Source organism: Chaetodon auriga, chromosome 11, assembly GCF_051107435.1.
Source record: "Chaetodon auriga isolate fChaAug3 chromosome 11, fChaAug3.hap1, whole genome shotgun sequence".
Lineage (NCBI taxonomy): Eukaryota > Metazoa > Chordata > Actinopteri > Chaetodontiformes > Chaetodontidae > Chaetodon > Chaetodon auriga.
The window spans coordinates 10,722,064-10,747,890 of NC_135084.1; the positions used below are offsets into that span (position 1 = coordinate 10,722,064).

Below are 25,827 nucleotides of genomic sequence, written 5' to 3' on the forward strand. Positions count from 1 at the left end.
CCGTTTTTAGGCAGAGAAATGATGTCTTCAACTATGAGAAAAGTGGTGTAAGCTTGTGATCCGCCATGTTAGTTTTAAGAAACACACTTTAGTGCAAGGCCTGTTATCACAGTATGTTGAGATGTTACAAAATGATGCATTTAAAATGCTTAATTGAAAGTCTCAATTGAAATAACATTTATTTTATTTAGTCAGTGATGTCGCAAATTCAGCAAGCTATAAAAAACATGGATCCCCTGCAAACCCGGCATTCACTTCCGCAAGAATCAATACATTTTTGGTGTATTTATTGGCACGTAATAGCCGGACAAACAGAATTTTCAAAGGATTGCTTGTTTTACGATTTTTTATATGTAAATTGAATGCAACACGGCTGTATCCACGTTTCCCATGATGCAGTGCGGAAAAGACCCGGCGCTGGCGGGGACATTAAAAACTATGGCAGAAGAACCGAATATATTGAGACCAACAGCAAACTCGGAAGACGCGGGACACAAGTCCACTTTTAACGGCGGAGATAATGAGACACGGAGACCCCTTTCGTCTCCGTCTGGGAGAGATTTTAACACCCTGGAGGGACCGAATATGACAGACAAAGTCTCAACGTTACAAAGTGTTTCCGGCAGCTCAAATTCATGCCGATGGTATGTGGAGATGGACGAACAGGCCGTAAACACGCGGTTAAAGGCGAAAAACACGGTTGAATTGAAAGATGTCTCCCCTGAACATCGCCCCAGTTCAAAACAGCTTAGTGTGGACAACACTGAGGACAAGGAAAACACCGCTATGCCCTCCACAAGCATCACGCCAGGTCGGTAGCGTTTTCCCACAGGGCGGATTGTAGCAACGTCCTGCGTCTTCCAGCACGTTCCTGACCGGAAGCGTCCGCTTGGCATTTTAACACTGTTGTCAACTAATCGGTTAACTGTGGCACCTCTAATTTAGAGCTGAAATTATTTGGTTAATCGATCAGTCGTGAACAGATAATCAACAACTATTTTGATGAACGATTAACGGTTCAAGTCGTTTTATGAAGCAAAAGCTTTGCAAACAATTCAACAAAGAAAGTTTGATTCTTTGCAGTATATGACGTAGTCAAAACTGGTCCCACCTTGAACCAGAAAGTGCTGCTCACATGGTAACACATGAATATTTATAATCGTGGAGTATAGTATACATGATAACCTGATGTAATACTAAGTCGTTCTGAATTCTGAGTACTTTTATTTTAATGCATTAAGTATATGTTGCTGATAATATTTTTACATTTCTACATTCTTTGTCCATTTCTATACTCCAGTCTTTGTATGTGAACCACTTGGTGCATGTCTTTTTTTTTTTTAGTCGTAAAGCATTTTGAGCTAAATGAAGTTTATTATTAGTACTTATATACTTTTAAATGCAGGACAGTATTTCCTACTTCTGCTTAAGTGAAGAATCTGAGTAATTCTCCCACCACAGCCAGACGGTAGCTATATTTTAGGTTTAGAGGGAACAGGGGGACAGTGGTTTTATTAGACACTGGCATTGCTAGACTTCATTCAACTGCTAAAATTGGGAAAGACAGGTCCATTGTTCACCCTAATGAAATTATTCTGCTCCTCATTTGGACAGATAACACCCAGGAAGAGGGCACTTCTGGTCAGTCAGGTTTGCGAGATTCCAACGTGACTGCCAGTGAACAACATCGTAACACAGAGGACAGAGATGCTGAGACGGTGAGAAGAGCGCAAGAGGAAGGCCATGTGAGCGTGGTCTTCCCCGGCACAGTAACCCAGGAAGGCTGCTGCCGATTCGTCAGCGAGATCCTCAAGTGTGTTCTCTATCAGAGACAGCAGCTGCCCATGACGTATGACCAGCTGGTGTACTCCCAGAAGAAACAGCAGACATCAGTGCAGGTGAATAGGAAAACATGCCAAACTGCAAATCAAATGTGCATAAATAACGACGTGTTTTTGAGGACCAACTAAAAATGTTTGATTTTCAGGATAAAGACACAGTGAGTCGAAAGCCAGTGCAGGCTGCAGACATGGAGTGGCGCAAGGGTCAGCAGACCCTTCAGGACCTCGAGGAGGTGCTGCAGCAGCTGGAAGTGCTGTTTTCCCTTAGCAGGGTGCCCCGTGTGCTGCTGCTAATGGGTGGGTGCCTCGTCCTCCCCAAAGAGCTATATGAGATCAACATGGAGGCTCTGGTAGTGGCTGGTGGAGATCAATGTCTGCGGGTGTCCTCGTGCTTAAGGCAACTCTTCCGCACTCTTTTCGTGGCTGACCTTTTGTCTGACACCAGACCTGTTCGTTTGATGCCCACCACGGTCTTGGTGCTGGCTCACAGGGATTGTGGCGTAAGTTGGTTCCGCCCTAAGCTACAATTTAAAGTGCCAACCCGTGTAAAGAACCAAATAATTGCTCTTTCTACTGATCCCAGCACCTGTAAGGACTCAAGGGCAGAGGGGTCAGGCTGGCAGGATTATGTGTGGTTTCAGGCGCCCATGACCATCAAAGGCTTTGGCAAGTGACCCAAAAAGTTGTGTATAGCATAAAGATTGGAGCTCTCTTTATACTAAAATTACATTTTAATGGTGGTGTAAGTAAATTTTGAACTTGAGTTTTGTTTTCAGCTGTCCATATTTTAAGAAATTGTGAGTTTTGAGGGTCTTCTGCATGTGCTGAAATCTGTTTGAGGACATTGTGTATTCATTTTTATATTTATGAGGAATGTTTGATGTGATTGGCATAAAATATAATTTTTTTTAACGGTGTTAAACACAGAACAACACACACAATACTGGTGCAATATATCTTTTAATCGGTGTAACTTGAAAGGTTTGATGCATTATATTGTTTGTTTAATCTGATTTTTGGATACATTGGAGTGCCAGCATCATGACTATGTTTACATTTATTAAAACCGGAAAGTGATGTTGACAGTGCTGCAAACACAACAGCAATAATAAAGAACAGATGTACTGTGATTACATTGGTCTGAGAGTGCATCAGCGGGCGCAGATCTTCTCCACTTTTCGGGCAAACTGGAGAAAGTCGTTGGCGAGCAGTTGAGGCTCCTCAAAGGCAGCGAAGTGGCCACCTCGAGGCATGAAAGTATAGGAAAAGATGTTGCGATACCTAATTTGTGCCCATGATTTAGGACAGTGTATCAGCTCTCCAGGGAAGGCAGCGAGTCCAGTGGGCACAAATATCCCTGTCCTAAAATGAAAGATGAATCTTAATGAGTTATAACACGATAGGATAATGAGGTTGTCAAATTAGCAAAATAACAGTCATAGTTTGACAGCAGCATTTGGCCACATACTTTGAATCCACTCTATTATCAAAATTATCCTTCGCATTTTCTTTGTAGAAGCGCATGGAGGAGACTATGGAGCCTGTGGTCCAGTAGATCATGACATTTGTCAAGAGGTCATCCAGGCTGTATTTCCTGTACAAATGCAGCAAATTCTCATTACTTCCAGCCAGTAACAATCATAAACTTTGTTGAATGTATCGCTATATGATTGAAAGCTGAAAATAATAAAAAGGCAAAATGAAATCTCCCGTGTACCTCTCCAGCCCACCATCCACCAGATCTCTGTAACTCACATCGGTCCAGGTGGAGAACTTCTCCAGAATGTAGGCCGCCAAGCCTACAGGAGAGTCATTCACTCCACAGCCTGTATACACAAATTAAGATGTATTAAGAGCTGAAATAACAGTATACTTAGATTACAAAATACTAGCAACAGCTGGCTGTCAATATGATCATCCAAATCTGTGCGTCTGTTCCCTGGTTGTGTATGTCCCCACCTGCAGTGTCTGGTTTAGTGGCCTGGATGTGCATGTAGCCTGTTTCCCGCAGCAACTGCCAGACATTCTTCTCAAAGTAAGGGAACAAACGGCGAACATCTTCCCGACTGAAGCCCACCAGGAAGGGCAGATAGGAGCCAATCATGAGGGACCAAAGCATTTTGAACCCCCTTCTCACAAGAAACATGTTCAAGTGCAGTCCTTTAACGCACCTGGAGAAGATAGATTGTGAAATTAATTGCTATAAAATGTAAATTTTACCTCGATTATTGCTGTGGTCACATTTTTTATCAAGGCAAGTGTCAGTTTGTAGCTATAAACGCAAGTTTTGGCAGAACATTCTTTCTTTGCTCCAGTCTCCGGGAATTTGTAGTGTCAGTAGTTTTTAGTCATTAGTGGACTTCTGCACACTGCAAGCATTGTTTCACAGTTTAAGTAGGGATGTCACAATGCTCCCTTTAAAACAAAAAATCCCCCCCAAAAAACAAGCAGGCAGTAGAAATTCCACTGCAGTGATGAGCTGTGGCATGTAAGGGCTTATTTTGCTGTCTTACTGAGGCTTCATCTGTGCCATGTTGGTGGTGATGAGGGAGCCCCAGTCTCCTCCCTGCAGATAGAACTTGGAGAACCCTAAACGCTCCATCAGTGTCAGGAAAATACGGGCAGCGGCGAAGCTGTCAAATCCTGAAAAGATACAGGAAGCACATCAGTAAACATCTGCTGCTCAAGCTGCAAAACATGCATTGATCACACTTTATGTTAAGGTACATATAGTTACCATTAACTAGTTATTAGCATGCATATTAGTAACATATTGGCTCATTTTGACATAATAAAGCACTTATTAATGTCATATTCTAGGGGTTAGGGTTATTAAGGGTTAGGGTGAGGTTATTAAGATTGTAATTCATGTACAACAAATTCCTTACCATACATATGCAGCAATTAGGAGGTTATTGAGGGAAAACTCTTATTTACTGGCCTAGTAGTTGTAGAATATGGTCATGCAGAATACAGCATCAATAAGTGCTTTATAATGACCAATTAAGATGTAATATGCTACTAATACACATGCTAATAATGAACTAATTAATGGTCAATGTGTGTACCTTAACATAAAGTGTTGCCCATTTATTTGTTTAGAATGGTCCACCTTGTTTGCGAGGGGCGTCTGAGAAACCATAGCCAGGGATAGATGGGCATATGACCTCAAACACGAGACCATCCTGGTTCTCTGTGAGAAGCGGCAGAATCTTGTAGAACTCGTAGAAGGAGCCAGGCCAGCCGTGAACAAGCATAAGAGGCAGAACCTTCTGGTTCTCACGTCGTGGTGGCCGCACATGGATGAAATGCACGTCCAATCCTGCATTGAAGTAATGGCATTGGAGTGAAAAAGAAAAAAAATATGTAATGGGCAAATATCCAAATTATTCTGGATTGCTCTGCAGCAAATCAAACATTGTTGATTCGGCAGGGGCCGCTGTACCTTCTATCTTAGTTTTGAAATGCGGATACTTGTTAAGCACTGCCACTTGCTTTTTCCAGTCAAACTCGTTTCTCCAGTAGGAAACCACTTTCTTGAGATAAGTGGAGTTGAAGCCATAATGAAAGCTGCTGTTTTCTAGAGGATCAGTGTAGCGGGTTCTGTCAATGCGCTCATGAAGATCCTGTTGAACATAAATATGTTACTGTCATATCAGTGATCCTTGCACTACTTTTAAATTGGCAGCTGTTGATGAGAAGTTTAATTATTAACAGCTCAAAAAGTACCTCAATCTCTTCATCTGAGGTTTGCACGGTGAAGGGATAGATTTTCTTATCCTCTGACAGTGGCTTCTCTCCTGCTCCCCACCATCCTTCACCAACAGGGATAGTTTTCACTTGTCTTCTTTTGTGTAGTGCATAATATGCGAGTATCCCCCCTGCTGCCACCGCTGAGCCTATTGCAAGCCGCTGTTGGACAGCATCCAAGGCAAAGAAAGTGTCCCTGTAAAGTGTGCAAAAACAGGAGAAACCCTCACTGGAGGTGATTACAGCTCTCATATCATTACAACCACTTATACCTCCATTAATTGTTATCATTACTAAGAAATCTCTACTTACTTCAACAACTGTAGCCTTTGCATTTTGCAGGTCTAAAGGTGAACGCCCACAGGTGAGTTTCTCTTAAACCTGCACTAGGACAGAGGTCAAAATCGTTTCATTTTCCGCACCGCGCTCCGAAAGTTGTGTACAAGCTCACCAACCACAACATACCCTGATTGCTTCCTTTTCAGGAGGGAAGAAAGTGCCTTGACGAAGTGCAAAAATGTCTACAGGCGGAGGAGCTCGCTCCGGGATCCACCGGTGTCTTTAACGAACGCACTCGCGACTCAGGAAGCGAGTACTGAAGAGATGCAGGGTTCGTGTCGCTGAGATCGCTGATTGGCCGCGAGAGGTGCCACTCCCCGTGCACCGAGCAGGCGTGACGCTGTTGTTTATATAACAGGGAGGGACCGTCTGCTTGTTGTTTTGTCGACCTGAATCCGTACAGAAACACGATGTGGAAGGTCGCCTTTCCTCTTCTTGCGGCGCTTTTCGCCGTGGGTTTCGGTGGTTTGGTGGGGGGCCCCCAAGATATAGACGTGAACGACGAAGGGTTGCAGAATGCGCTGAACTTCGCCGTCGCTAATCACAACAGGCAAAGCAACGATGTGTACCTCAGGCAAGTGGCGGAAGTGGTGAAGGCTCAGAGACAGGTAAGTGACGCTAAATGTGGATTTGTGAATGTATACAGACTTTATGTTAGATGATCTGAAAGCCACCGAGCCAGTGGAGTCAAGATAACTCAGTTTACACGTATAGTCAGCGTATTTTAGGCCTCGCGCCTCTACGTTTCCTTTCACCCCAAAGTTACCTAAAATCCCAACAACATGCCTCTGAGCCTACACAGTGATTTATCCTTATTTTTACACCGTGTACATGGATCCTAATGTCAGTTTCGGGGTTGGCAGTGAAACAACACGTCAGAGCCTTTGAATACAGACACCATAATCCAATCAAATCCCAGTAAACATGTCGAAACAGCTGCAGGTGAGCGCACGCGTTTCCAGACAGACTAATGAGCTGGAGACGCTTGAAGCACTTCTCATGCAGATCAGGTCATGCGTAGACATTTTTACAGTGATTTAAATCAACATAAGCGGCAGCAGGTCCTTTGTGTGTTGGTGTGAAGTCAGAAAGCTGATAATGGCAGTGTCCTGATGTGTTGTCCTGGAATCTGCTTGAGGATTGCTACAGCTGTGTCTTTATCAGTGCTTGACACTCTTCTCCTTTTCAGGTGGTCACTGGCTTGAAGTACATCATTACTGTGAAAATGGGAAGGACCACCTGCAGAAAGACCAATCCGAGCGAAGAGTGTGCTGTCCCCCATGACCCACAGCAGGCTCAGGTAATGACTTTATTAAGGGGCCACACATCTCGTCTTCTGGGGGGACAGGAAGAAAATCCCTTTTCATTTTTGCCATTAGGAACTGTGTTTAAATGACATACAGAAGCCCAGCAGCTATCAGCTCATGAAACAAATGTTTACTTCCCCTCATTGAGCCATCTAGTTCTGTTTGTCGATGATGACGTGACGAGCTGTTTTCTTTGTGCGATGTACGTTCCCTGTGTTTAATTTGTGTTCTGAACTCTTTCCTCCTCAGCTCTACCAGTGCACATTCACAGTGTGGGCTCGCTCATGGCTCAGTGACATCAGGGTGCTGAAAGAGGAGTGCTAGAAAGAATCTACTTGGGATATCTTCTGTTTGCACTACACTTCATACAGTGTTATATGTCACTTCCTGTAGATGAACTGCACAAGTATTAACCCATGCAGTACAGCAATGTAGAGCTGAATGAACTTTTAGGGGAAGTTTTATTAAAGCAAGCAACTAACAAATGATTGTGTTACTGAACTATTGATTAGCCTACTAACAACCATACGCTGTTTTTAAATGAAATTTGCATTAAAGTAGCATGTGAACTTTCATGAAGGTGTCCGTGTGGTAAATGCATTTTGTCTTGTCATTTGTTTTGTTGTCCACACCTCAGGTTTGGAATGAGGACAGAGGAGTTTGTCTTTGTGTGTGTTTATCTTTGTTTTGTTTTTGTTTCTTTTTCCGCATTCCGATCTGTCATCTGACACTCGCCAGTAAGAATATGAATCCTGTAAAAGGTATAATTCAGGAAAGAAAAACTACATTTTCGTAAATAAAATCAATAAATTAATTAAAAAAAAACTAAATTCTTCGGTTTGACGTGACAACACAAAATATGAGTTGACATATGGAGCAAAACAATAGGCGTTCAATGATCGGAAGAAGTGAAGATTTCGATCTATAAATAATTACACAAACAAGCTGGAATACAATAAAACCAGCAAAAAAAAAAAAAAAAAAAAAAGCTCATATCTTATATATATATCTCTTTCTATTCTGACACGACGTCCTTTTCTGTTGGAGTAAACAACCTCAGTCAACACGACACAAAGTAAACCGAAGTCACGTGACCGGCAATGACGGACTGTTAATGATTCACCCAGGCTGAACTTCAGAAACCCTTTTCAGTGGTACAGATCAGCATAAACGGCCAGACAGGCTGAAGTGCAACATATAGGTAGATTCACTCTGCAAACATGAAGGTGCTGAGCAAAGATCAACTGCAGATCGCTGAAGGAGTTCTGTTAAAACACTTCCCGAAGAGCCTGAAGGTAACGTAGACTTCTGCAAGACGTCTAAAGTACGCTCGGTACTTGCAAACCGCTGGGACTCTACATTTGTTGTCTTTTTAGGTTTACGGCTTCCTCTGTGGCATTAACAGGAACAAACCAAGTACACTGGAGGTGATTGTTGATACGTGGCCTGATTTTAAGGTCATCATTTGCAGACCTGACCCGAAGGTGAGTTCACGTCCCGCTGAAGAATCGGACATGTTTGCCGCTTTACAGCAGTTGCTTACCACAGCTGGTTTCCAAGTCCTGCGTTAATTTCACAGAACAAGCGCGCTCTGGAGTTCATGAAAAAGGTGACGTACTACACCACGGATGAGCAGGTTTTAAGGAAGATTCTGATAGAAGAGAATGCAGTTGATTGGAGCACGTATTTCCTAATCGGAGGTGAGTTAAGAGCACAGCATGAGCTTTGTTACTCAGTAATAGTTTAACTTTTGTTAAGTATTTCTATGTCTTGCCACGTTATAGTTCCTCATCACTACAGAGTTAATATTTACCTTGTACTTCCCTACAATTATGTGATAGCTTTGGTTACTACTGCACAGATATACACAAGTAACAATGAGCATATAAAATATGATTCATTATCATTAAATTACCCAGCAGTGTATGATACACCTGAGCTCCAGCTGCACCAACTAACAGTAAAATGATAGGGATGAATGCACCACTAATAATAGTCTATTGTACGTAACATGTAAAAGTTTAAATCTATTTTTCTGCATTGAGTACTTTTACTGTTAATACTTTTTGAAGTACATTTTTGAAGATAATAATACTGAATTAAGGATGTGAAGACTTCCTCCACAAGTCAAAGGAAAAAAACAGAATGGTGTTCATATGCGAATCACTTTTGCCCTGCAGGATTTGACGTTTCCCATGGCCCCATGCTCAGAGAGGTGGCTTCTTACAGAGAAGTCAACAACAGAGACTACACTTCGGTATATCTTCTGTATTTGGCAGACATCAGCCACCTGCGCACCCTGGCCATTGACAGGTAAAGTAAAAGAACTGAATTGTACCTTGAAGATTATGTGTACTCAATACACTTAAAATCCACGTCAGGGAAAACTGACTCCTCTCAGATGAAAGCTTATCATCATTCTTCTTCCTCTACAGTGAGATCCAATCAAGGATTTCATCTCTTGATCTTTCCCATGTTGGCTTAGTGAATAAAACTTGGAAATTTGGAGGGAACACGCAGGGTTGCAAGAACATCGAAAACCTCATCAGCAACTTCCCATCATGCTGCATCACTGACGGCCAGGGTCAGCCAGTGTCCTGGATTCTGGTGTACGATTACTGCGCCATGGGGATCCTGTACACTCTGCCAGAGCACAGAGGAAAGGGCTACGCCAAAGTGCTGGTCAGCACCATGGCCAAGAGACTCCACGCTGAGGGCTACCCAGTGTACTGCTTCATAGAGCAGGACAACCCAGTCTCCTACAAGCTCTTTAAAAGCCTGGGCTTCTCAGATGATCCCTCATACAAGGCGGCATGGTTAGAGTTCAACGTTTGATTCTGGAAGCTATAGCTGACATATTATCAGGCAATCATAAACTGTCAAGTGACTGTAATCTCTCCTGGTCATATACTGACTGTACGTTTGTCAGATTCTATCGCAGAGTTTATGGGCTCTCCGAAGCATCGCATCAGAACATGGACTGTTATAAAGGAGGAATAAGGGAAAGGGGCATTGAATGAGACAAATGGTAATGCCACATTTTCAGATCGGATGCAGGTATTTAAAGGAGAGATCCAAGTGGAATTGAGCCGTGTTGATTCATGCGTTGCTTTCAGTCAGTACTGTACAATTATCAAATGATGTATACAAACACACTAATCCCCAACCCTAACCGTGACCTATATATCCTCTATATATACCATGGAGGTCACTTCATTTTACACACACCAATGCAATTATTAATAACCATGGTTTGCTAAAAATAAAGGCATTTCATGCACACCTTGTTTTTTTTTGTTTATTTTTTTTTACTGTTTCAAAGATAGCACCCTTTCAAATTATTAAATTCAAGTTCCAGTGTCAGTTTAGTCCAGGTTCAACTATATATAATACATTTTATAACCGACAAACTTACACTAGCCTTGCATTAGTTTTGTGTGTTTGACCACCTTCAACTATATTCACTTAGCAACAGAGCAAATCATTCCTCAAATTACAATGTGACTATTTGATTTCTAAGGTTTGCGGTTCTTCGGTCCTCAGTAACAGGTCAGATCTGGTCAGATCAGACCCTGTAAAGGTCTTAGTGGACAGACGGCCAAAGTTCAGTGTCACTGTCTGCAAACCATGTACAGATAACCAATCTATAATCTGTGCATTTTAGAAGTACAGCATCTTCACTTTTCTTGCAGAAAGCTGGTCTCTTCAAAGCCATCCTGGTTTTTGCAAATGATAAAGCTACTCTAGAGGAAACCATGAGGAAGTCCTCCATCAATGATTGAACCAGACACCTTTGTGTTTGTAATATCAGTTGGCACTTTTGTTCTTCTTATAGAGTAACACAGACACATAACAAAGTGGCCCTATTACCACTGTAATACTATCATGGCATAAAGAATCTGACATTCGGCTCCTAAAATTAAATAAAATGAAATGATAATACATACATCACTCAATGACAAGACATAAACATTATTGTGGCACCGCTGCCTTTAAGGGAGTAGCTTTGAGTTTTACTGTTTTCTACCATCGTGTTCAAAGTCATCCCATTGTTATGGCACATCGTTTAGTGATCAGAAAGAGATACTGCACAATTTTCCTTGACTACAGAGCAAAGATCATTCCTCAGCACCATTACAACACTGAAAGATTATAGGGCCACCCTGTACGAGCAGAGTGCTGGTTTGAAAAAACACAGGTAAATCAGAAAGTAGGCAGATGTGCTGAGATTTGTATCATAAGGGAACAGGCACCCTCTATCCTAAGATGTAAGAACTTATGGACTGCTTGTTTCACTGCAATCTTTAATCCTTTTGAAATAAAACAGAAGTCAAAAGAAATACAGATACCAACTTTAGTTTCACTTCTTTAAAAAAAACAAGCACATTACCTGTGTCCTTCGCCACATTTGATATATTCAAAGCAGCGGCCTCAGAAAAAAGATGTGCCCAGCAGCAAACTGTGTGTCCCATGATGATACTGGAGGACGTGTCCAACCTGCCCTCTACAGGCAGGTAGAGCCTATCCAAGCAGTGACATCTCAAATCTCCAGTGTACAACAAAATCATTATTTTAGGTTTGAATAATTTGTAAAGACAACAATATTGTGCTCTTTTTTTGCATCAGCTCAGGGGTCTGGATGAGAGACTCCACGCTGAAGGCGACCCAGTGTACTACTTCACAGAGGAGGACAGCCTGGTCTGGCTCTTAACAAGCCTGGGCTTCACAGAGGATCCCTCATACAGGACGGCATGGTTTGATTCTGGAAGCACTGTGATTTCCAACGATTCTCTAACTGTACAGCTAACATATTATGTCTTTCTGGTCATTTACTGACTGCACATTGTCACATTTCAATATGTGCATACTACAGAGTAGATATTTTATTGGCTCTCCAAAGCACTGCCTCAAAGCCCTGTAACTGTATCAGTGGAGGTTTAAGTGACAGAGGCATGAACTGAGACAAATAATACAATAATAATGACACTTTTTCACAACATGGACTCGCTCTTGCAGATCGCACATCTCATCTCTTTTCCGAAGAAGCACTTGATGCCTGACTGGACCTGAAAATAAAAACAAACAAAAATCTTAATCTTAATGATGTGCATATTCATATGTTTACAAAATAATGGCAAGCTTTAGTCATCAGATAATTTTTTTAATTATAGCTCACAGCTGGGCTTCAGTGAACTCCGATTCTCATTACTGAGTGTGTTTTAAATAAATAATTTGGCCTCTCGCTTGCTGTCATGAGTAACTACAGCCCAAAGTGAGACTACTTCTTCAGAAATCAATTATCAATTACAGTTGAAATTCCTCGCTGAGTCACCAAATGATTTATCACTGAACCGTTTCACTAGTTCATGGAGGCAAATACGCCTGGTGAGACCAAGCCAATGACAACATAATCAAACAGTATGAAGGCACCTCTGTTCTGTGAACTCCTCGAGACGAATCAACCAAGATTTCCAGTAGTTCAACATCAGCTCTGGGCCCAGCTGATGCGCATGGGCAGGCGAGCCATCCTTGTAGGCTACTACAATGAGTCCATTTTCAACCTGCAATGACAGGAGACCAACAGCTATGAGGTAAACAGTAAAACACAGCAAACATCAGAATTTTTTGTTTTAAAAGATCCTATAATTCAACAATCTGGGTGAGAAGCAGAGAATGAACATGTTATCTCAGTGGATCACCTGGTATTTGTAGCTGCCATCACTGTTCAAAGCCCCAGCATAGGCTGCCACCTGGATGGGGTTGTCGTATGTGTTGCTCAGGAAAGGTTTGGGCTTCTCCGACGTCTTCCAGTCAATAACACACATTACACCCCTGCAGACAAGAATGAGCTGTGAGTGCGGTGAGGGCGGTGACTAAAGTCTGGTATGGAAAAATATTGAGCCTACATTTGACATTTACCTGTAGCGAGCGACACAATCCACAATCCCCAGGTAGTTCAGTGTGTCATGCTGCACGGTGCTTTCAATAGCTCTGACTGCAGTAACATCCTCCAGGACGTGGGAGATGCTCTCCAAGTAGCCCTGCACCTCAGGTGACTTCTCTGGTGTCTCTGAAGGACTCCTGTCCTTCCATGTTTCACGTGACGTCAGAATGTCCTCCACGGACGAATGGAACATCTTCCCTTGCCTAAATAAATCTGATTACATACAGCAACTTTTGGTCACTTCTCAGTCTGTCTTGCCTCTAGAAAAGCCACAAAACACAATTAAATCCATCACAGTAACAGGTTATGTTGTAAAACTTACTCTGGGAGTATTCTTTGAAGCCTTCCTCTCCAAGCTCAGCGATCATCCTCCTCTTCCATCTCTCCAGGAAGAGTTTCTGTTGTGGAGAAAGTGTCTGTTGAAGTATGCGGGTCACACTGGGCACTGATGACCTGCCATTTCCTCGGTTTAGCGCAATCTGTGTTGGAGGTCCTGACTCTGGCTCCTCTGGCTCTACAACCTCTCCGCTGTGTAAAAACGGATAAAGGGTTTTTGGTACTCTCGTCTTTGGTTCTGAGGAGGGCGTCTGAGCTTTGAGAACAGGTCCATAAAGGTGCTCGTCCTCCTCTTGGAAGGTCTCGGGGGTTTGGGAACTGACCCTCGACATGACAGACTTCACAAGAGAGGAGTAGCGCTCACTGTCCACTGAGCTGTACGGGCTGCGTCTCTTTGGGGATCTCAGGCAATGGCAAGAGGAGAAGTTGCTCAATGAGAGGGAGGTGCACTGAGGCACAAGGATGCACCCAACGGACGCCACGCGTTTCAAGAACAACATTTTGGCGACTTTTAAACACCAAGGTTGGACGTAATAGCTGCGTAACTTCACGTACGTACAGTAGTCCAAGTGTTTTTACAGCACATTTAAGATTTTTACCGTCTTGTTGGTGGCGGTACTTGCCCCAACTTGTTCCAGTATAGTTCGTCCCAGCTTTGTCGAAACGACGCGCCTCCTCGATTGTATAAACTTCCGTATCCGGGAGGTCTGGGGTTTGTGTCGGTGAAAACTACATCACCCATAATATGCAGTGTATCAGTGAAATACGCTCGTGCTAAATCTCTGTTACTTTAATTTACCTTTTCTGCGATTACGACTCATACATCTGTTACCTATTTATAACAAAATGTACATTTGCTGTTTAAAACGAAATGATCATAAAACCAGTAGCTATATCAAGGTACACACGTAGAATTTCGGTGTGATTGATTAGGTTAAAAACCAATCGTAGCCTTTGTAAATTCCATATTGTCCATTCAAATTCACTGTAAGGCGGGACTTAACAATTAACGACAGGGGCGAAAAAAACGATTTGACAGCTCGACGTCAGGCAGCTAACCAGTCAGCGGTGGGAGAGCTTCCTGCATATAGTTTTGTTATTTGGGTTGTTGGCCTGCTCTTCCTATTCCGTCGATTTCAGTCCAATCATGACATCCACTATAGACGAAAGCAATAAGGAAAAGGTAAGTTAAATGGGCTTTGGCATGTGAACTGCACCAAAAGCGGGCTCTGGTAGCATTAAGTCAAGTGATATCTATGTTAGCTAACATAAACGATTGATTTCTGATTAAGTTATTGTCGATAACTTGTGTTGTTTTCTGTCCACATAACGCTAGCCTCCGGCTAAAGCTAGCTAACATTTTATTGATAAAGCTACTAAGAAGTGGGTAACGTTAAACTGCATGTGTGCAAACGTGTTGTTTGCTTATGTGACCCAACTTACTGAACGTGTTAAGACATGCAACGGTTAACGCTAATTGCTCAGTACAAGTTACCGAAAAGTACCACAGCTTGTAAGGCATTAAGGTGTCTCTTTCATTACGTTTCTACTCCCTTAAGCTACTGTGTTTCAGAGCTATGCAACACTCTGGCAGGGAGCTAACATTGTTAGCATTCTGACAGGTGTCTACACAACTTAATCGTGGCCTTGGTGTTTGTTCAACTTTATGGTCACTTTGGAGGATGTAGTTTGTGGTGCCGTTGAATTATATTGTGCTATATTGAGAGAGGAGGTAAGGTAAGAGTACAAACTACAGCCTCAAAAATGACCATAAACCCAGTCAAAACCAAAACTGAACATTGTATACGTCATGGTGGGTGTACCTAATAAACTGGGTGTGAGGTGTATTCTTTCACCAGAAGGAGTAAATAGTCCAAACTATGTCTGGCTTATTTATTTATTTTGGGGATAATATAACAGATCTACAAGGGTGTGGATGTAGGTCTGACGCCAAAGTTGGACTGGAGTCTGTGTCTGCTTCAGCTGGACGCTTCGAGCTCTACAGTGTTGTGCTTTTCTGAAGTCTGAAGGCCCCTGCTCATGTCAAGATTTTTTATTTTAAGCATATTGACAAGCTCTGTGGATTGAGTCTGTTGCTGGTCCAACATGTTTTCCTTTTTTAAAATCTAACTTCTCACCTCAGTTTGACCTCACTGCGAAGTTGTGTGACCCCACTTTTTACAGTTTGAGTCCTCAGTACCCCACAGAAATGTTAGCGACTGTCCGATCAAACCAAAATGAAGTGATTAATAGGGCATTAATGATGTATTCCAGAGTTACGATCAGATGAGAGGTTTCTTGAAGACAGCGCTAAAAAGCAAGTGATCACTAAAACAAAAAACAAAATAGCATTCGTACATGACAAGTGATATTGTTGTGTGTGAACATATGATCATCCGGCGACAGTTTTTGGATAACCGTGGTGTATTCTTGCTCCTTAGATGCGCTCTGTTTCTGTGGATCTAAACACTGATGCCTCGCTTCTCATTGATATTCCTGATGCACTCTGTGAAAGGGACAAAGTCAAGTTTACTGTCCATACAAAGGTAAAAGAAAAAATATATGTTTGTACTCGAACACTGACACATTGCAACACGTGAACTTACTCCCAACCTCAAAAATATTATATAATGGTATTTGGTGATATGTTGAAAGTACAAAATACTTTAAAATTGAGTCTTTTTCCAGACCACACTTAGCTCTTTCCAGAAGCCAGAGTTCTCCGTTCCCAGGCAGCATGAAGACTTCATCTGGCTGCACGACACTCTGGTTGAGACGGAGGACTATGCTGGACTAATAGTGAGTTGGACTTCTTGCAGGCAGGACTCACATAGACAGACAGAGGCTGTAGTATCACCTTTTGTCTTTGGTGCCTGTCTTTGTTGGCCTGAAAAACATTTTTACAAAAATTCAGCTGTATATCACACATTTACCGTTTAACCTATTGTGGATTTTTAAAGCCATTTATTTCCTGCTTTATTGTTTATAGATTCCTCCAGCGCCCCCAAAGCCTGACTTTGAGAGCCCAAGAGAGAAGATGCACAAACTGGGGGAAGGCGAAGCCACTATGACCAAGGATGAGTACACTAAAATGAAGCAGGAGCTGGAGGCGTGAGTGTGACACTCAAACAAAACACTGTACATTATATAGCATTCTAATGACAGTGTCACGTTAGATCAGTTACAAAAGCGATGTGAAATACTTTTTTACAAAATAATTCTCTTACTGTATCTGTTATCTAATACATGCTGTTTTCTTTTCAGTGAATACCTGGCTGTGTTCAAGAAAACTGTCCAAGTGCACGAAGTATTCCTGCAGAGACTGTCCTCTCACCCAATTTTAAGCAAAGACAGAAACTTCCAGATTTTCTTAGAGTATGACCAGGATGTGAGTTCCTCATAATGCTGACTTCCTTTCCCAAGCTGTCAGTTGGAACGAGAGGAAGTAGAGTTTACTGGACACTAGTGACACATGACTTACATCCTGCTGTGATCAGCAGTTATGCTTATCTATGGAGTCTTAGTCAGTCAGTGACTGTGGTGTTTGCTAACACAAGTTAGCTAAGAGTCCAACACTTTATGTATTTGTGGACAATGTTGTGGCACATAATGATACAAAAACAATCAACTTCAGCTACATTCACAAATATTTCTTTAGTCTCTTCTTAGTTCCAACAATTTCATTCACTAATATTAAATAATCATAGTCCTCTCATAGATTTGATATTTCACATGTTTCTCCTCTAAATTCTGTCATTTTAGCTCAGTGTGAGAAGAAAGAACGCCAAGGAAATGTTTGGAGGATTCTTTAAAAACATGGTGAAGTCAGCTGATGAGGTCCTTATCTCAGGAATAAAGGTGGGGCTTCTTTCAGTACATCCACGGCAGCATTACCGATGCAGTGTCGTAGCAACTTCCCCCATTACCTTTTGTCTGTGCGTTTGTTTCTTACACAGGAAGTCGATGATTTTTTCGAGCAGGAGAAGACTTTCCTGCTCGACTACTACAGCAAGATAAAAGATTCCACTGCCAAAGCAGAGAAAATGACCCGCGCGCACAAAAGTATCAGAGGGTTTTTACTTTACCATATTAAATAGGATGTTGCGTGGAGTGGGTTGAATTAATTTACATGTGGAATTTACTTGGTTTAATTGCTCATTGCTGTTATTGCAGATATTGCAGATGATTACATCCTCGTCTCTGCCACTCTGAACAGTCTGTCTGCTGATGACAGTACAGCAAATAAGAAGTGAGTGTAATACTTAATTTAAAGGACCTGTGTGAAGGATTTAGTGGCATCTAGCGGTGAGGTTGTAGATTGCAGCCAACTGAATACCCCTCGCCTCACCCCTACCTCTCCTTACCATGGGAATCTATGGTGGCCATGAATTCGTGAAAAACGCAGATGACTCTCTATACAGCCAGTCTTTCCTTTGTCCTTTTCAGGCTACAATAGAAACATGGCAGTGAGATAATAACATGACAACAATTCTTATTTTCATGTGATTATACACTCATGAAAATATACTGATGGGTATTTTATTCCATTTCTGCCATATTCCACCAATAGATTCCCTCTAAATCTGACACACTGGTCATCTAATGATTTTTATGCAAAGACATGCTTGGTGTTGAAGATTTTAAGATTGTGGATTGCAACAAATCAGAGCTTGGGCAGTTTTCGAAAGCTGGGCTGTGATGATATTTTCTGCTAATTGTTTTGATTGCATTCTTTGTCAAAGATGTAATGGCAGAGTTTTCCATGCTATGGCTCTACTTTTTTCTCAGGCACCTGGAGAAGTTGTCAGACCTGTTTGAGAAGCTCAGAGTAAGTAGATCAGTTCAGTTGCCAACAGTTCGGTTACCTTTGTAAATGTTTGTTCTGATTTGTAAATACACTGTGGTAGCTATTATATGTCTTTGCTTGTGTTCCTGTAGAAAGTGGAGGCAAGAGTAGCATCTGACCAGGAGCTGAAACTCACAGAGCTGCTGAGATATTACATGAGAGACATCCAGGCCGCCAAGGTGAGACATCACACAAGATGCACAGATTCACAACCACAGTGTGTCATGTGTTCACAGAGTTCACGTATTGCTGTACTTCAAAACTTAATGAAACCCAGAGCTCAGTATGAATCCTCATTGACCTTTATATCTAATCTGAATGAAGGTTTAGGGCTAAATATGGAATTTGCATTACTTAGAGCAGAAAGGTGGCCAATTTCCAGTCAATATGCTATTAGAGATGTTCATATGTTTTTGTATGTTCACATACACACACACACACACACACACAGCCTCGATAACTCTTATTTCCCGCTGTTAAAATCTGAAACATTTTAGATTTTCAGTGGACGTTGAGCTTAATGCATTGTTGGATATTTTCCCAATGAAGGCAAATTATCACTAAAATATTTCAAGTGCACTTTGTTTAGGTTCCCCATTTCATTCTTTTATTTCTCATGTTAAACTATCTGTCGTACACGTCAGGACCTTCTGTACAGGCGAGCGCGGGCGTTAGCTGACTATGAAAACTCTAACAAGGCTTTGGATAAGGCTCGACTGAAGAGCAAGGACATTCCCCAGGCGGAGGAGCACCAGCAGCATTGCCTGCAGAAATTTGACAAGCTCTCAGAGTCCGGGAAGAAAGGTTTGTGCATCCATGCGGAAGAGATGCGTGTCTCAGTCTGCACTTGTTTCTTTGTGTCTAAAATGGTATGCGAGCCCTTCTCTGACTGGACTATGTTATCGTCGTAGAACTCACCAGTTTCAAGGGCAGGCGTGTCGTGGCCTTCAGGAAGAACCTCATAGAGATGGCTGAGCTTGAGATAAAACATGCCAAGGTGAGCAGCATAATACAGCCGACTTCTGCATGAGGTTGTGTGTGTGAGAGTTTACCATCATCACTTGTACTTTCTGATGAGGTGTCATGGTTTTAACAAAAACTCTCTTATAAAATCCCTGTACTGACATACATTATTATTGTTATTAAGGAATAAGGCATCCATCACTGTCTGGATCATGAATCTCTCTCTACACAACCATATCACACTTTGCTTGATCCAGAAAATGAACTGAAGTATGAATGATGTGCAAACATACTTTTGCGCATCTGGCCCCAGATGTTTTTGCATTTGCTGAGTCAGCACAGTTTTCCAGTAGGCCATGTTTATAGCAACTTTACGTTTTTGTATAGAATTCTTACCTCCAAAAAGAAGATACCTGCTTACTGCCTTCGTCATCAGCACTGCTCTGTTGTCTGCCTGGTCAGCACTGACTTAGTCTGGATTCAGTTAGTCGTTTGGAGAACTGAAACATTTAAATGGCAAGGTGTGGTTTGAAACCACAGAAAATGCTGCCAGTGTGTTGCTTAAAGCTGTAAACATTGGGTTAACACAGCTCCTGCTTCTTATTGGTGTAACCATTTTGTCACTTTTTCACACTGAGCGAGAGGCAAAATTCTAAAAATTACCAAAATAAAGGGCTTTTAAATTAGAAAATAAATCCAATTTTTGTCACTGTCCAATCCCTCTATTATCCATATCCCTTTATACGTGATAATGATATCACACTGACTTTGTGTCAGTGTGACTGAGTTGCTCGTGGATTTCTCTGTCAACGCCAGTAATGAGAGCGACTCGCTGTGTGGCCCCTTTCAACACAAGTAAATCTTCATCTCACGTGCGTCGCTCTCATTATTACCAGTGACAGAGAATTATTTATCATTTCAGTGAGTTTGTGTCAGTGTGAGTGACTCCTCCTCGTGGAGTTCTCTCATCAGATTTGCATGTGTTGATTGGTGCTGGGCAGTGAGCAGAAACCTGCACACGGTGGTGGTCTTCACATGCGACTGCATCCCTGTGTCTTTTCAAAATTTCCCAGCAAGCTTATTGGGTTTACTCCTAATCAGGATCATGATTTATTCAGGTTTCCACAAGTAAGATTATAACGGCTAAAAATGTGCATTTGAAGGTTTTATTTGGATAATATTGGATGTGCTCCAGAACAGAATTGTCAGAAATCTTAATTCTGTTTTCTCCTGTCTTCACAGAACAATGTGACTCTATTGCAGGGATGCATTGACCTGCTCAAGAGCAACTGACATGTTTTCACGTATCCCTGTCCTACCATCACCAAGTGACCAGTCATAGCAAACGGAAACCTGGCGTCCCCAGGGCCTTGCATGGACATGAATCTTAGCCCTATCTCTGCTCCCACCCGCGGGTCTGATGCCACTTTAAAACCCTGCCTGAGACCAAGCGTCTCGTAAGCAGAATGTCTCCATGTTTACAGAGTCTCTGTCCTCTGGTCTGTGGTCCATCCTTTTCCATGATTTACGGAGGACTAACTCAATGTGAACACCTCCAGAGAATGAGGTTGCCAACATTAAGGTCTTCCATTCCTTTGCAGCACCAGTAGGGCTGATTTTCTTTTTTTTCCCTATTTCTTGTTTTCTCATTTAATTACATTATGCACATACTAGAAGAATTTGCCTTTTTGATCATATTTCTGCCTCCATTAATTCTGACTCTAACCTCATCTTGCATATACACTCTGAATACCTTCTTTTAAAAGGCTTTGAGGTTGTTTTTTGCATTGCCATAACCTGTATTTTATGCTTCATGTGCTTGATCTGTTAGGTTTTTTTGTTTGCTAATGGAAGAGTTTTACTGAAGCAAAACCAGTGCCTGGAAATAACATCTTCATGCTCTGCATTCCCGGCCTCTGACGTTAGAGTACAACCAAACCAACCCTCTTGAAACTCATGACTGACTTAGAAGACAAGACACATCATTTTCAGGTGCTCTAAAATAGCTGCACTTCACCTCAGGAATGGACAGTTGGAGTGGTCTCCACATTCTTGTTTGGAAGAAGTAGGCTCAGATCCCACAGTCATCACAGATGCACATTAGTTTTGCAAATATGGATAAATCTCAACAGATTTCGGCAACAGATTGGTCAAATAGTCATTTGAGCATGTAGCATTTTTATCAAAGCAAAAGCAACAATAGTAATGACTGTGAGTCTGCATTTTGGTTTTACCTGCACCTGCACCACGTGTATTATAGCATGTTCTCTGCAGCCTCTTCACCCCAACCATCTGTGCCCACTCATGCTTTCCTTTTCAGTGTGTAGTTGTTGTTTTTTTCTTTATTTTCCCCTAATCCCCCTTTGTTACTGATGGGGTCTCTTGTATCAGACCTGATATATTTACCAGATCCTCTCCTCCAGATCCACACTTTACAATTCTTTTAAACAATTCTAAAAAAAAAAAAAAAAAAAAAAAAAAAGATGCACTAAGAAGATGAAAAATACGTTTCAATCACGACCAGGCTCAGTGGAGTGTTAAAATACATTATAGTTTTTTAAGAAATTGAATGTATTTCTAATGGATTCCAACTGTGTGAATTCCTTTACATGATGCTTTTCTTACAGAACATTAGCATTTTATAAATTTGTAATAATGACATTGAATAAATCCTACTTTCCCAAGTTTGAGCTGTGGCACTCTGTTCTGTATTTTAAGTTTGTTTTTATGTCACATGTGACAGTTACTCTTAAGTCATTGCAAGGTTTCTGCTGCATGAAAATGCACCAAAACTCTATTTTAAAGAGCCACTCATCATACCACTAGGTGGCGGTATCCATCTCCCAGCTGTACCCTGTTTCACTACTTTCGGTGTGTGGGCCCTTGAATTTAAACACAGCTGCAGGCATGTTCATGTTAAATCCATTCACCACAGTGGATCCTGGGATGGGACCGTGTGGTGTATTAGATCAGCTGGGAGGAAATGCCACAGTGATCGTGGGAATCATCATCACCACCACTTTCTGAGCTGCACTGAGCAACATGACCTCAACAAATAACCTGCAGTGAAATATCATTCTTGAAATACCTTTTTGTGGACCAGCTTGTTCAGCAAACACTGTCAATCTATTTTTATCCCTGATACTGTATTATTATAGAGTAAGATAGCACTCGCAAAAGAAATGCTTCTGTTTGAAGGAAGTCCTACAGAGACAAGTTCATTATTAAAAGGCGATGATAACAGTGCTTAATGCAACGGTGAGACAGATTATACCCTATCTGTCCATGGTGCTTTTGTCAATATTGACATCACCAGCGGCACAGTCGTAGCGATTTTTAGGTAACGATTCACTGATTGGATGAAACCACAGAATGTAGCCAACGACATGGTAACACATTATACAATACAAACAGGTTGAGTTTGCCGACTGCAATCAGAGCAAAGATTATTAGAGAACACTGGTGGTTCCTCTTTTTGGAACATGGGAAGAATAAGTGATATTATGCTGAGGAGTCTGTTTCAAGGTGCCGTGATGTAGGTATTTTCTTACAGAGCTTGTTTCACTTCACTGTCTGAAAATATGCAGTGAAGTGATCTGAGTATATGAGCTCGAAACAGAAAAGTATCAGTCTTAAATATAGCGTTTTCATGTTCCCTCTCTGTGGCTGCTGTGTTACTACGATAAAGGATTTCCTCAGTTCCTGCTCTAATCACAGAAGTAAAACTTCTGAGGCAATGATGTACTGTGTAAAATGTGTCTGTGCTCGTGTAAAGGAGCAAATCTTTTGTCTTCAAAGACTTATTTTGCTGATTTAATGAATTTCAAGGGTAATTTGCAGACTGAAAATGTATGATAAGGAGTGAGATTTAGCAGATTTTCGGAGCTTTTGGAGACATTACCGGTGATTGACCATTAATAATTTATGCAACATCATTTTTATGATTCCAATTATCATGTCAGAATCCTCACTTGCACACACACACACACACACACACACACACACACACACACACTGCTCTCAGGCACCCAGGGCCAGGAATGTGAGAATGCATAATGGAATGCTGTGACAAAAAGAACAGTCTTTTACTGCTTTGGTTGAGGTCGTGGATATTGGTGAGCTGCAAACGACCAACGGACCAGTATCTTACTCATGCTGACGGAGCCTGTGAAAGCACCTGCCTCATGTCCCACAGCTCTACACTGCTCAGCTGAAAAGTCATGATAGGACTGGAGGCATGAAGCGTGAAGGCCTCCTCAAATAGAAACCGTGACCTCTGAAGGGGCTCGCTCACTCCAAAAAGTGCACCTGCAGGCCTTGCTGATGTAACTGAACTCTCTGCGCTTCCTGAGTGAAACAGAACAGGGTGCTTATTCCTGGTGGCCATCAGGTAAAATTTGCACACAGCTACAGATTTTAGCCCTGAGTCGCACTGGGACTGTGGGCTCATACAGTATATCACGCTGACACCGTCACCTCCACAGCACAAGTGGCTCATACAACATTCTTCTTTGTTGGGAAAACCAACCTTAAAATGAATTGAATGTGAATTAACATAACTGTGGGAAATCACGGAATTCTCTCTGATTCTCAATGATTTCCACAGTCATTTTGCGGCAAAACTAAATTTCATATCACTTCGGAGTTGAAGACAATTTGAAGGACGAGGTTTTTCTTCCTGTCATATTGCAATTCTGTCAATAACACAAGTCCGAAAGGCTCAGAGGATCAAAGGCCAAGGCTTTGCTAGGTTAGTGTGCCCTGCCCTTCCAGTCATTTGCTTTCATGCACACACTGCAAACACAATGTCATCTCAAATTCTAAATGACTTACAATGCATGGATTAACAACAGTTATCTTATCACACAACAGAACTACTTTGAGTGTGATTAATCATTAATATTTCACATCAGTTTATGCAATGTTGTTTGACTAAAGACTAGTTATCAACCTGACGATCACAGTAAACAAATACTAGAGCAAGAAAGAGCTTATGGTGAGTGAATGTGGCCAATGCTGAACTTTCAGTAGGATTGTGAGCAGAATGCAGGTGTCAGTGTGAGAAATCACTGACTCTGGTTCATGTGCATCAGATGAAAAACAATAGCTTGTGACTTGTAATTTGCATCCCAGGGTACAGCCAGGTTTCATAAACAAAAATAATTTGACCCAGGACACCAGCTGAGTCTAATTGTTATGTTGCATAATAGAAAACATGCAGCAATGCATGGTGCCAAGGAACATGGCTGAGAAAACCTTATTTATTCAAGCTGTCAGTCACACTCTTGGTGCAGCAGCGCACTTGAAACCACACTTGGTTGTGTTCACTTTAAATTAAGCTTATTGCTGTTCAATCAAAACCTTCACTGTTATATTTTGGAACACCTCTAGATGCTCTATGTTTATACTGGAAAATAGTTCGAGCTCCCACTGGGGGTCTTGCACAGAGGATTTAATGCATTGTTATGTATGTTTTTTTCTCTGTGGTTTCATTAAGTCTTTTACAGTACAGTTTGTTGATGCCTGACGGGAACAATCTGTGATTTGACTTGAGCAACAAGTGCCTCCACTTAACAAACGTTTTTTTAAGCGGTTGGAGGAGAGGTTGTCTCAATTGGATGACTATAAAAACACTTTTCAAACGACTGACCTGGGGTGTGGACGGAGAAATGTTCCATTTTTAAAGCAGAGAAGCTTCACATTTTATCAGCAGTTCCAGGCACACAGTGATTTGAGTCCTCACATTGTGTTAGTGCATCACATTAATACATAATCATTATAATTTTCTTGTGCCCGTTTTTTGGCCGTTAAAATAATAGCAGGTGTGGTAAACAAGTCTTCCACAGAAGAATGTCAGAGTTGAATGTCTTGAGCGCTAACAATGCTGTCCTGCAGGCGTGACAAAAGATGATCATGGCCTGTAGCCTTGTTTGACAGTTTTATTTTTGTTCGTGAGATGATCCTGATGCTCCGGTCTATCTAGTGGTGACACCATTACAGAGAAGTGTAAATGACAGTAGAAGTCCTGCTTTTAACAAAGTACATGAGTAAAAGCAGGGATCTGAATATTATAAGCAGTACAGTGCATTTACCTATGCATCAGAGATACAAGATGCATTAAAAATACATACTCATTGCAAAGAATGTCTCCCTAATGCTGTCCAGCCAAGCACGCCTTTGTTCAAACTCATAGAAGCCTATTTTAATGAAACCAAACTTTCCAGTGATACCAAATGGCAGGCTAAATTTTGAGGAAGTTTGTTTGTTTGTGGTTTGCATATTTTTCTTGTTGCTAATGTCTTATAACTTCAAAGAAGATATAAAATATGCGTAGGCTACACATTACAGCCAGATAGAACAGTAAAGTATGACTTTGACAGCCAAATAAAGGAGGAACCAAAGGGGGAAAACTTTTTTTTTTTTTTTTTTTTGCAAACAAAAACTACTACAACTGCTAGTTGTGGCCCTATATAGGCCTCCATGTAATGGAGAAAAAAAAAA

At 41.6% G+C, this 25,827-nt stretch overlaps 6 protein-coding genes across 7 annotated transcripts; 4 read left to right on the forward strand and 2 right to left on the reverse strand.

Moving 5' to 3' along the window:
* Positions 1 to 410: 410 nt before the first annotated feature.
* Positions 411 to 2,973, forward strand: mad2l1bp (MAD2L1 binding protein). Its single transcript, XM_076743560.1, has 3 exons — positions 411 to 811; positions 1,615 to 1,898; positions 1,988 to 2,973. Exons 1-3 carry the CDS (start codon positions 439 to 441, stop codon positions 2,513 to 2,515), a joined length of 1,185 nt encoding a protein of 394 aa, XP_076599675.1. The 5' UTR covers positions 411 to 438; the 3' UTR covers positions 2,516 to 2,973.
* ephx5 (epoxide hydrolase 5) lies at positions 2,784 to 6,174 on the reverse strand. 2 transcript variants are annotated; one of them, XM_076743558.1, is made up of 10 exons: positions 6,057 to 6,174; positions 5,904 to 5,972; positions 5,571 to 5,787; positions 5,287 to 5,467; positions 4,954 to 5,163; positions 4,355 to 4,484; positions 3,801 to 4,012; positions 3,559 to 3,667; positions 3,310 to 3,435; positions 2,784 to 3,203 (listed from the first exon to the last, which is right to left on the reverse strand). In XM_076743558.1, exons 2-10 carry the CDS (start codon positions 5,924 to 5,926, stop codon positions 2,993 to 2,995), a joined length of 1,419 nt encoding a protein of 472 aa, XP_076599673.1. In that variant the 5' UTR covers positions 5,927 to 5,972; positions 6,057 to 6,174; the 3' UTR covers positions 2,784 to 2,992. The 2 variants fall into 2 exon arrangements, with proteins under 2 accessions (XP_076599673.1, XP_076599674.1); XM_076743559.1 differs by having other exon boundaries at positions 5,904 to 5,977; positions 6,057 to 6,149.
* cst3 (cystatin C (amyloid angiopathy and cerebral hemorrhage)) lies at positions 6,164 to 7,812 on the forward strand. Its single transcript, XM_076743561.1, has 3 exons — positions 6,164 to 6,538; positions 7,120 to 7,230; positions 7,487 to 7,812. Exons 1-3 carry the CDS (start codon positions 6,341 to 6,343, stop codon positions 7,559 to 7,561), a joined length of 384 nt encoding a protein of 127 aa, XP_076599676.1. The 5' UTR covers positions 6,164 to 6,340; the 3' UTR covers positions 7,562 to 7,812.
* Positions 7,813 to 8,314: 502 nt separating this feature from the next.
* LOC143328263 (glycine N-acyltransferase-like protein 3) lies at positions 8,315 to 10,517 on the forward strand. The gene is made up of 5 exons (XM_076743331.1): positions 8,315 to 8,532; positions 8,614 to 8,721; positions 8,817 to 8,937; positions 9,418 to 9,550; positions 9,673 to 10,517. The coding sequence occupies exons 1-5, from the start codon at positions 8,458 to 8,460 to the stop codon at positions 10,070 to 10,072; spliced, it is 837 nt and encodes a 278-aa protein (XP_076599446.1). The 5' UTR covers positions 8,315 to 8,457; the 3' UTR covers positions 10,073 to 10,517.
* Positions 10,518 to 11,214: 697 nt separating this feature from the next.
* Positions 11,215 to 14,181, reverse strand: mgme1 (mitochondrial genome maintenance exonuclease 1). The gene is made up of 5 exons (XM_076743200.1): positions 13,504 to 14,181; positions 13,157 to 13,394; positions 12,937 to 13,069; positions 12,668 to 12,798; positions 11,215 to 12,303 (listed from the first exon to the last, which is right to left on the reverse strand). Exons 1-5 carry the CDS (start codon positions 14,015 to 14,017, stop codon positions 12,264 to 12,266), a joined length of 1,056 nt encoding a protein of 351 aa, XP_076599315.1. The 5' UTR covers positions 14,018 to 14,181; the 3' UTR covers positions 11,215 to 12,263.
* A 376-nt stretch (positions 14,182 to 14,557) lies between these two features.
* snx5 (sorting nexin 5) lies at positions 14,558 to 22,009 on the forward strand. The gene is made up of 13 exons (XM_076743615.1): positions 14,558 to 14,700; positions 15,959 to 16,063; positions 16,206 to 16,316; positions 16,507 to 16,628; positions 16,782 to 16,905; positions 17,280 to 17,375; positions 17,474 to 17,579; positions 17,691 to 17,766; positions 18,306 to 18,345; positions 18,456 to 18,542; positions 19,008 to 19,167; positions 19,275 to 19,360; positions 20,569 to 22,009. Exons 1-13 carry the CDS (start codon positions 14,665 to 14,667, stop codon positions 20,617 to 20,619), a joined length of 1,200 nt encoding a protein of 399 aa, XP_076599730.1. The 5' UTR covers positions 14,558 to 14,664; the 3' UTR covers positions 20,620 to 22,009.
* Positions 22,010 to 25,827: the final 3,818 nt, after the last annotated feature.

Coding starts and splice junctions, on each gene's coding strand:
- mad2l1bp (XM_076743560.1), top strand. CDS start 439: ATGGCAGAAGAACCGAATATATTGAGACCAACAGCAAACTCGGAAGAC. Junction 812..1,614: donor CTCCACAAGCATCACGCCAG/GTCGGTAGCGTT, acceptor TCATTTGGACAG/ATAACACCCAGGAAGAGGGC. Junction 1,899..1,987: donor AACAGCAGACATCAGTGCAG/GTGAATAGGAAA, acceptor TTTGATTTTCAG/GATAAAGACACAGTGAGTCG.
- snx5 (XM_076743615.1), top strand. CDS start 14,665: ATGACATCCACTATAGACGAAAGCAATAAGGAAAAG. Junction 16,629..16,781: donor ATGAAGCAGGAGCTGGAGGC/GTGAGTGTGACA, acceptor TTTTCTTTTCAG/TGAATACCTGGCTGTGTTCA. Junction 17,376..17,473: donor TCCTTATCTCAGGAATAAAG/GTGGGGCTTCTT, acceptor TTTCTTACACAG/GAAGTCGATGATTTTTTCGA.
- ephx5 (XM_076743558.1), bottom strand. CDS start 5,926: ATGCAAAGGCTACAGTTGTTGAA. Junction 5,788..5,903: donor CAAAGGCTACAGTTGTTGAA/GTAAGTAGAGAT, acceptor CACACTTTACAG/GGACACTTTCTTTGCCTTGG. Junction 3,436..3,558: donor GTGGATGGTGGGCTGGAGAG/GTACACGGGAGA, acceptor GCATTTGTACAG/GAAATACAGCCTGGATGACC.
- mgme1 (XM_076743200.1), bottom strand. CDS start 14,017: ATGTTGTTCTTGAAACGCGTGGCGTCCGTTGGGTGCATCCTTGTGCCT. Junction 13,395..13,503: donor CTTCAAAGAATACTCCCAGA/GTAAGTTTTACA, acceptor GTATGTAATCAG/ATTTATTTAGGCAAGGGAAG. Junction 13,070..13,156: donor GATTGTGTCGCTCGCTACAG/GTAAATGTCAAA, acceptor TCTTGTCTGCAG/GGGTGTAATGTGTGTTATTG.
- LOC143328263 (XM_076743331.1), top strand. CDS start 8,458: ATGAAGGTGCTGAGCAAAGATCAACTGCAGATCGCTGAAGGAGTTCTG. Junction 8,938..9,417: donor CACGTATTTCCTAATCGGAG/GTGAGTTAAGAG, acceptor TTTGCCCTGCAG/GATTTGACGTTTCCCATGGC. Junction 9,551..9,672: donor CGCACCCTGGCCATTGACAG/GTAAAGTAAAAG, acceptor CTTCCTCTACAG/TGAGATCCAATCAAGGATTT.
- cst3 (XM_076743561.1), top strand. CDS start 6,341: ATGTGGAAGGTCGCCTTTCCTCTTCTTGCGGCGCTTTTCGCCGTGGGT. Junction 6,539..7,119: donor TGGTGAAGGCTCAGAGACAG/GTAAGTGACGCT, acceptor TCTCCTTTTCAG/GTGGTCACTGGCTTGAAGTA. Junction 7,231..7,486: donor ATGACCCACAGCAGGCTCAG/GTAATGACTTTA, acceptor TTTCCTCCTCAG/CTCTACCAGTGCACATTCAC.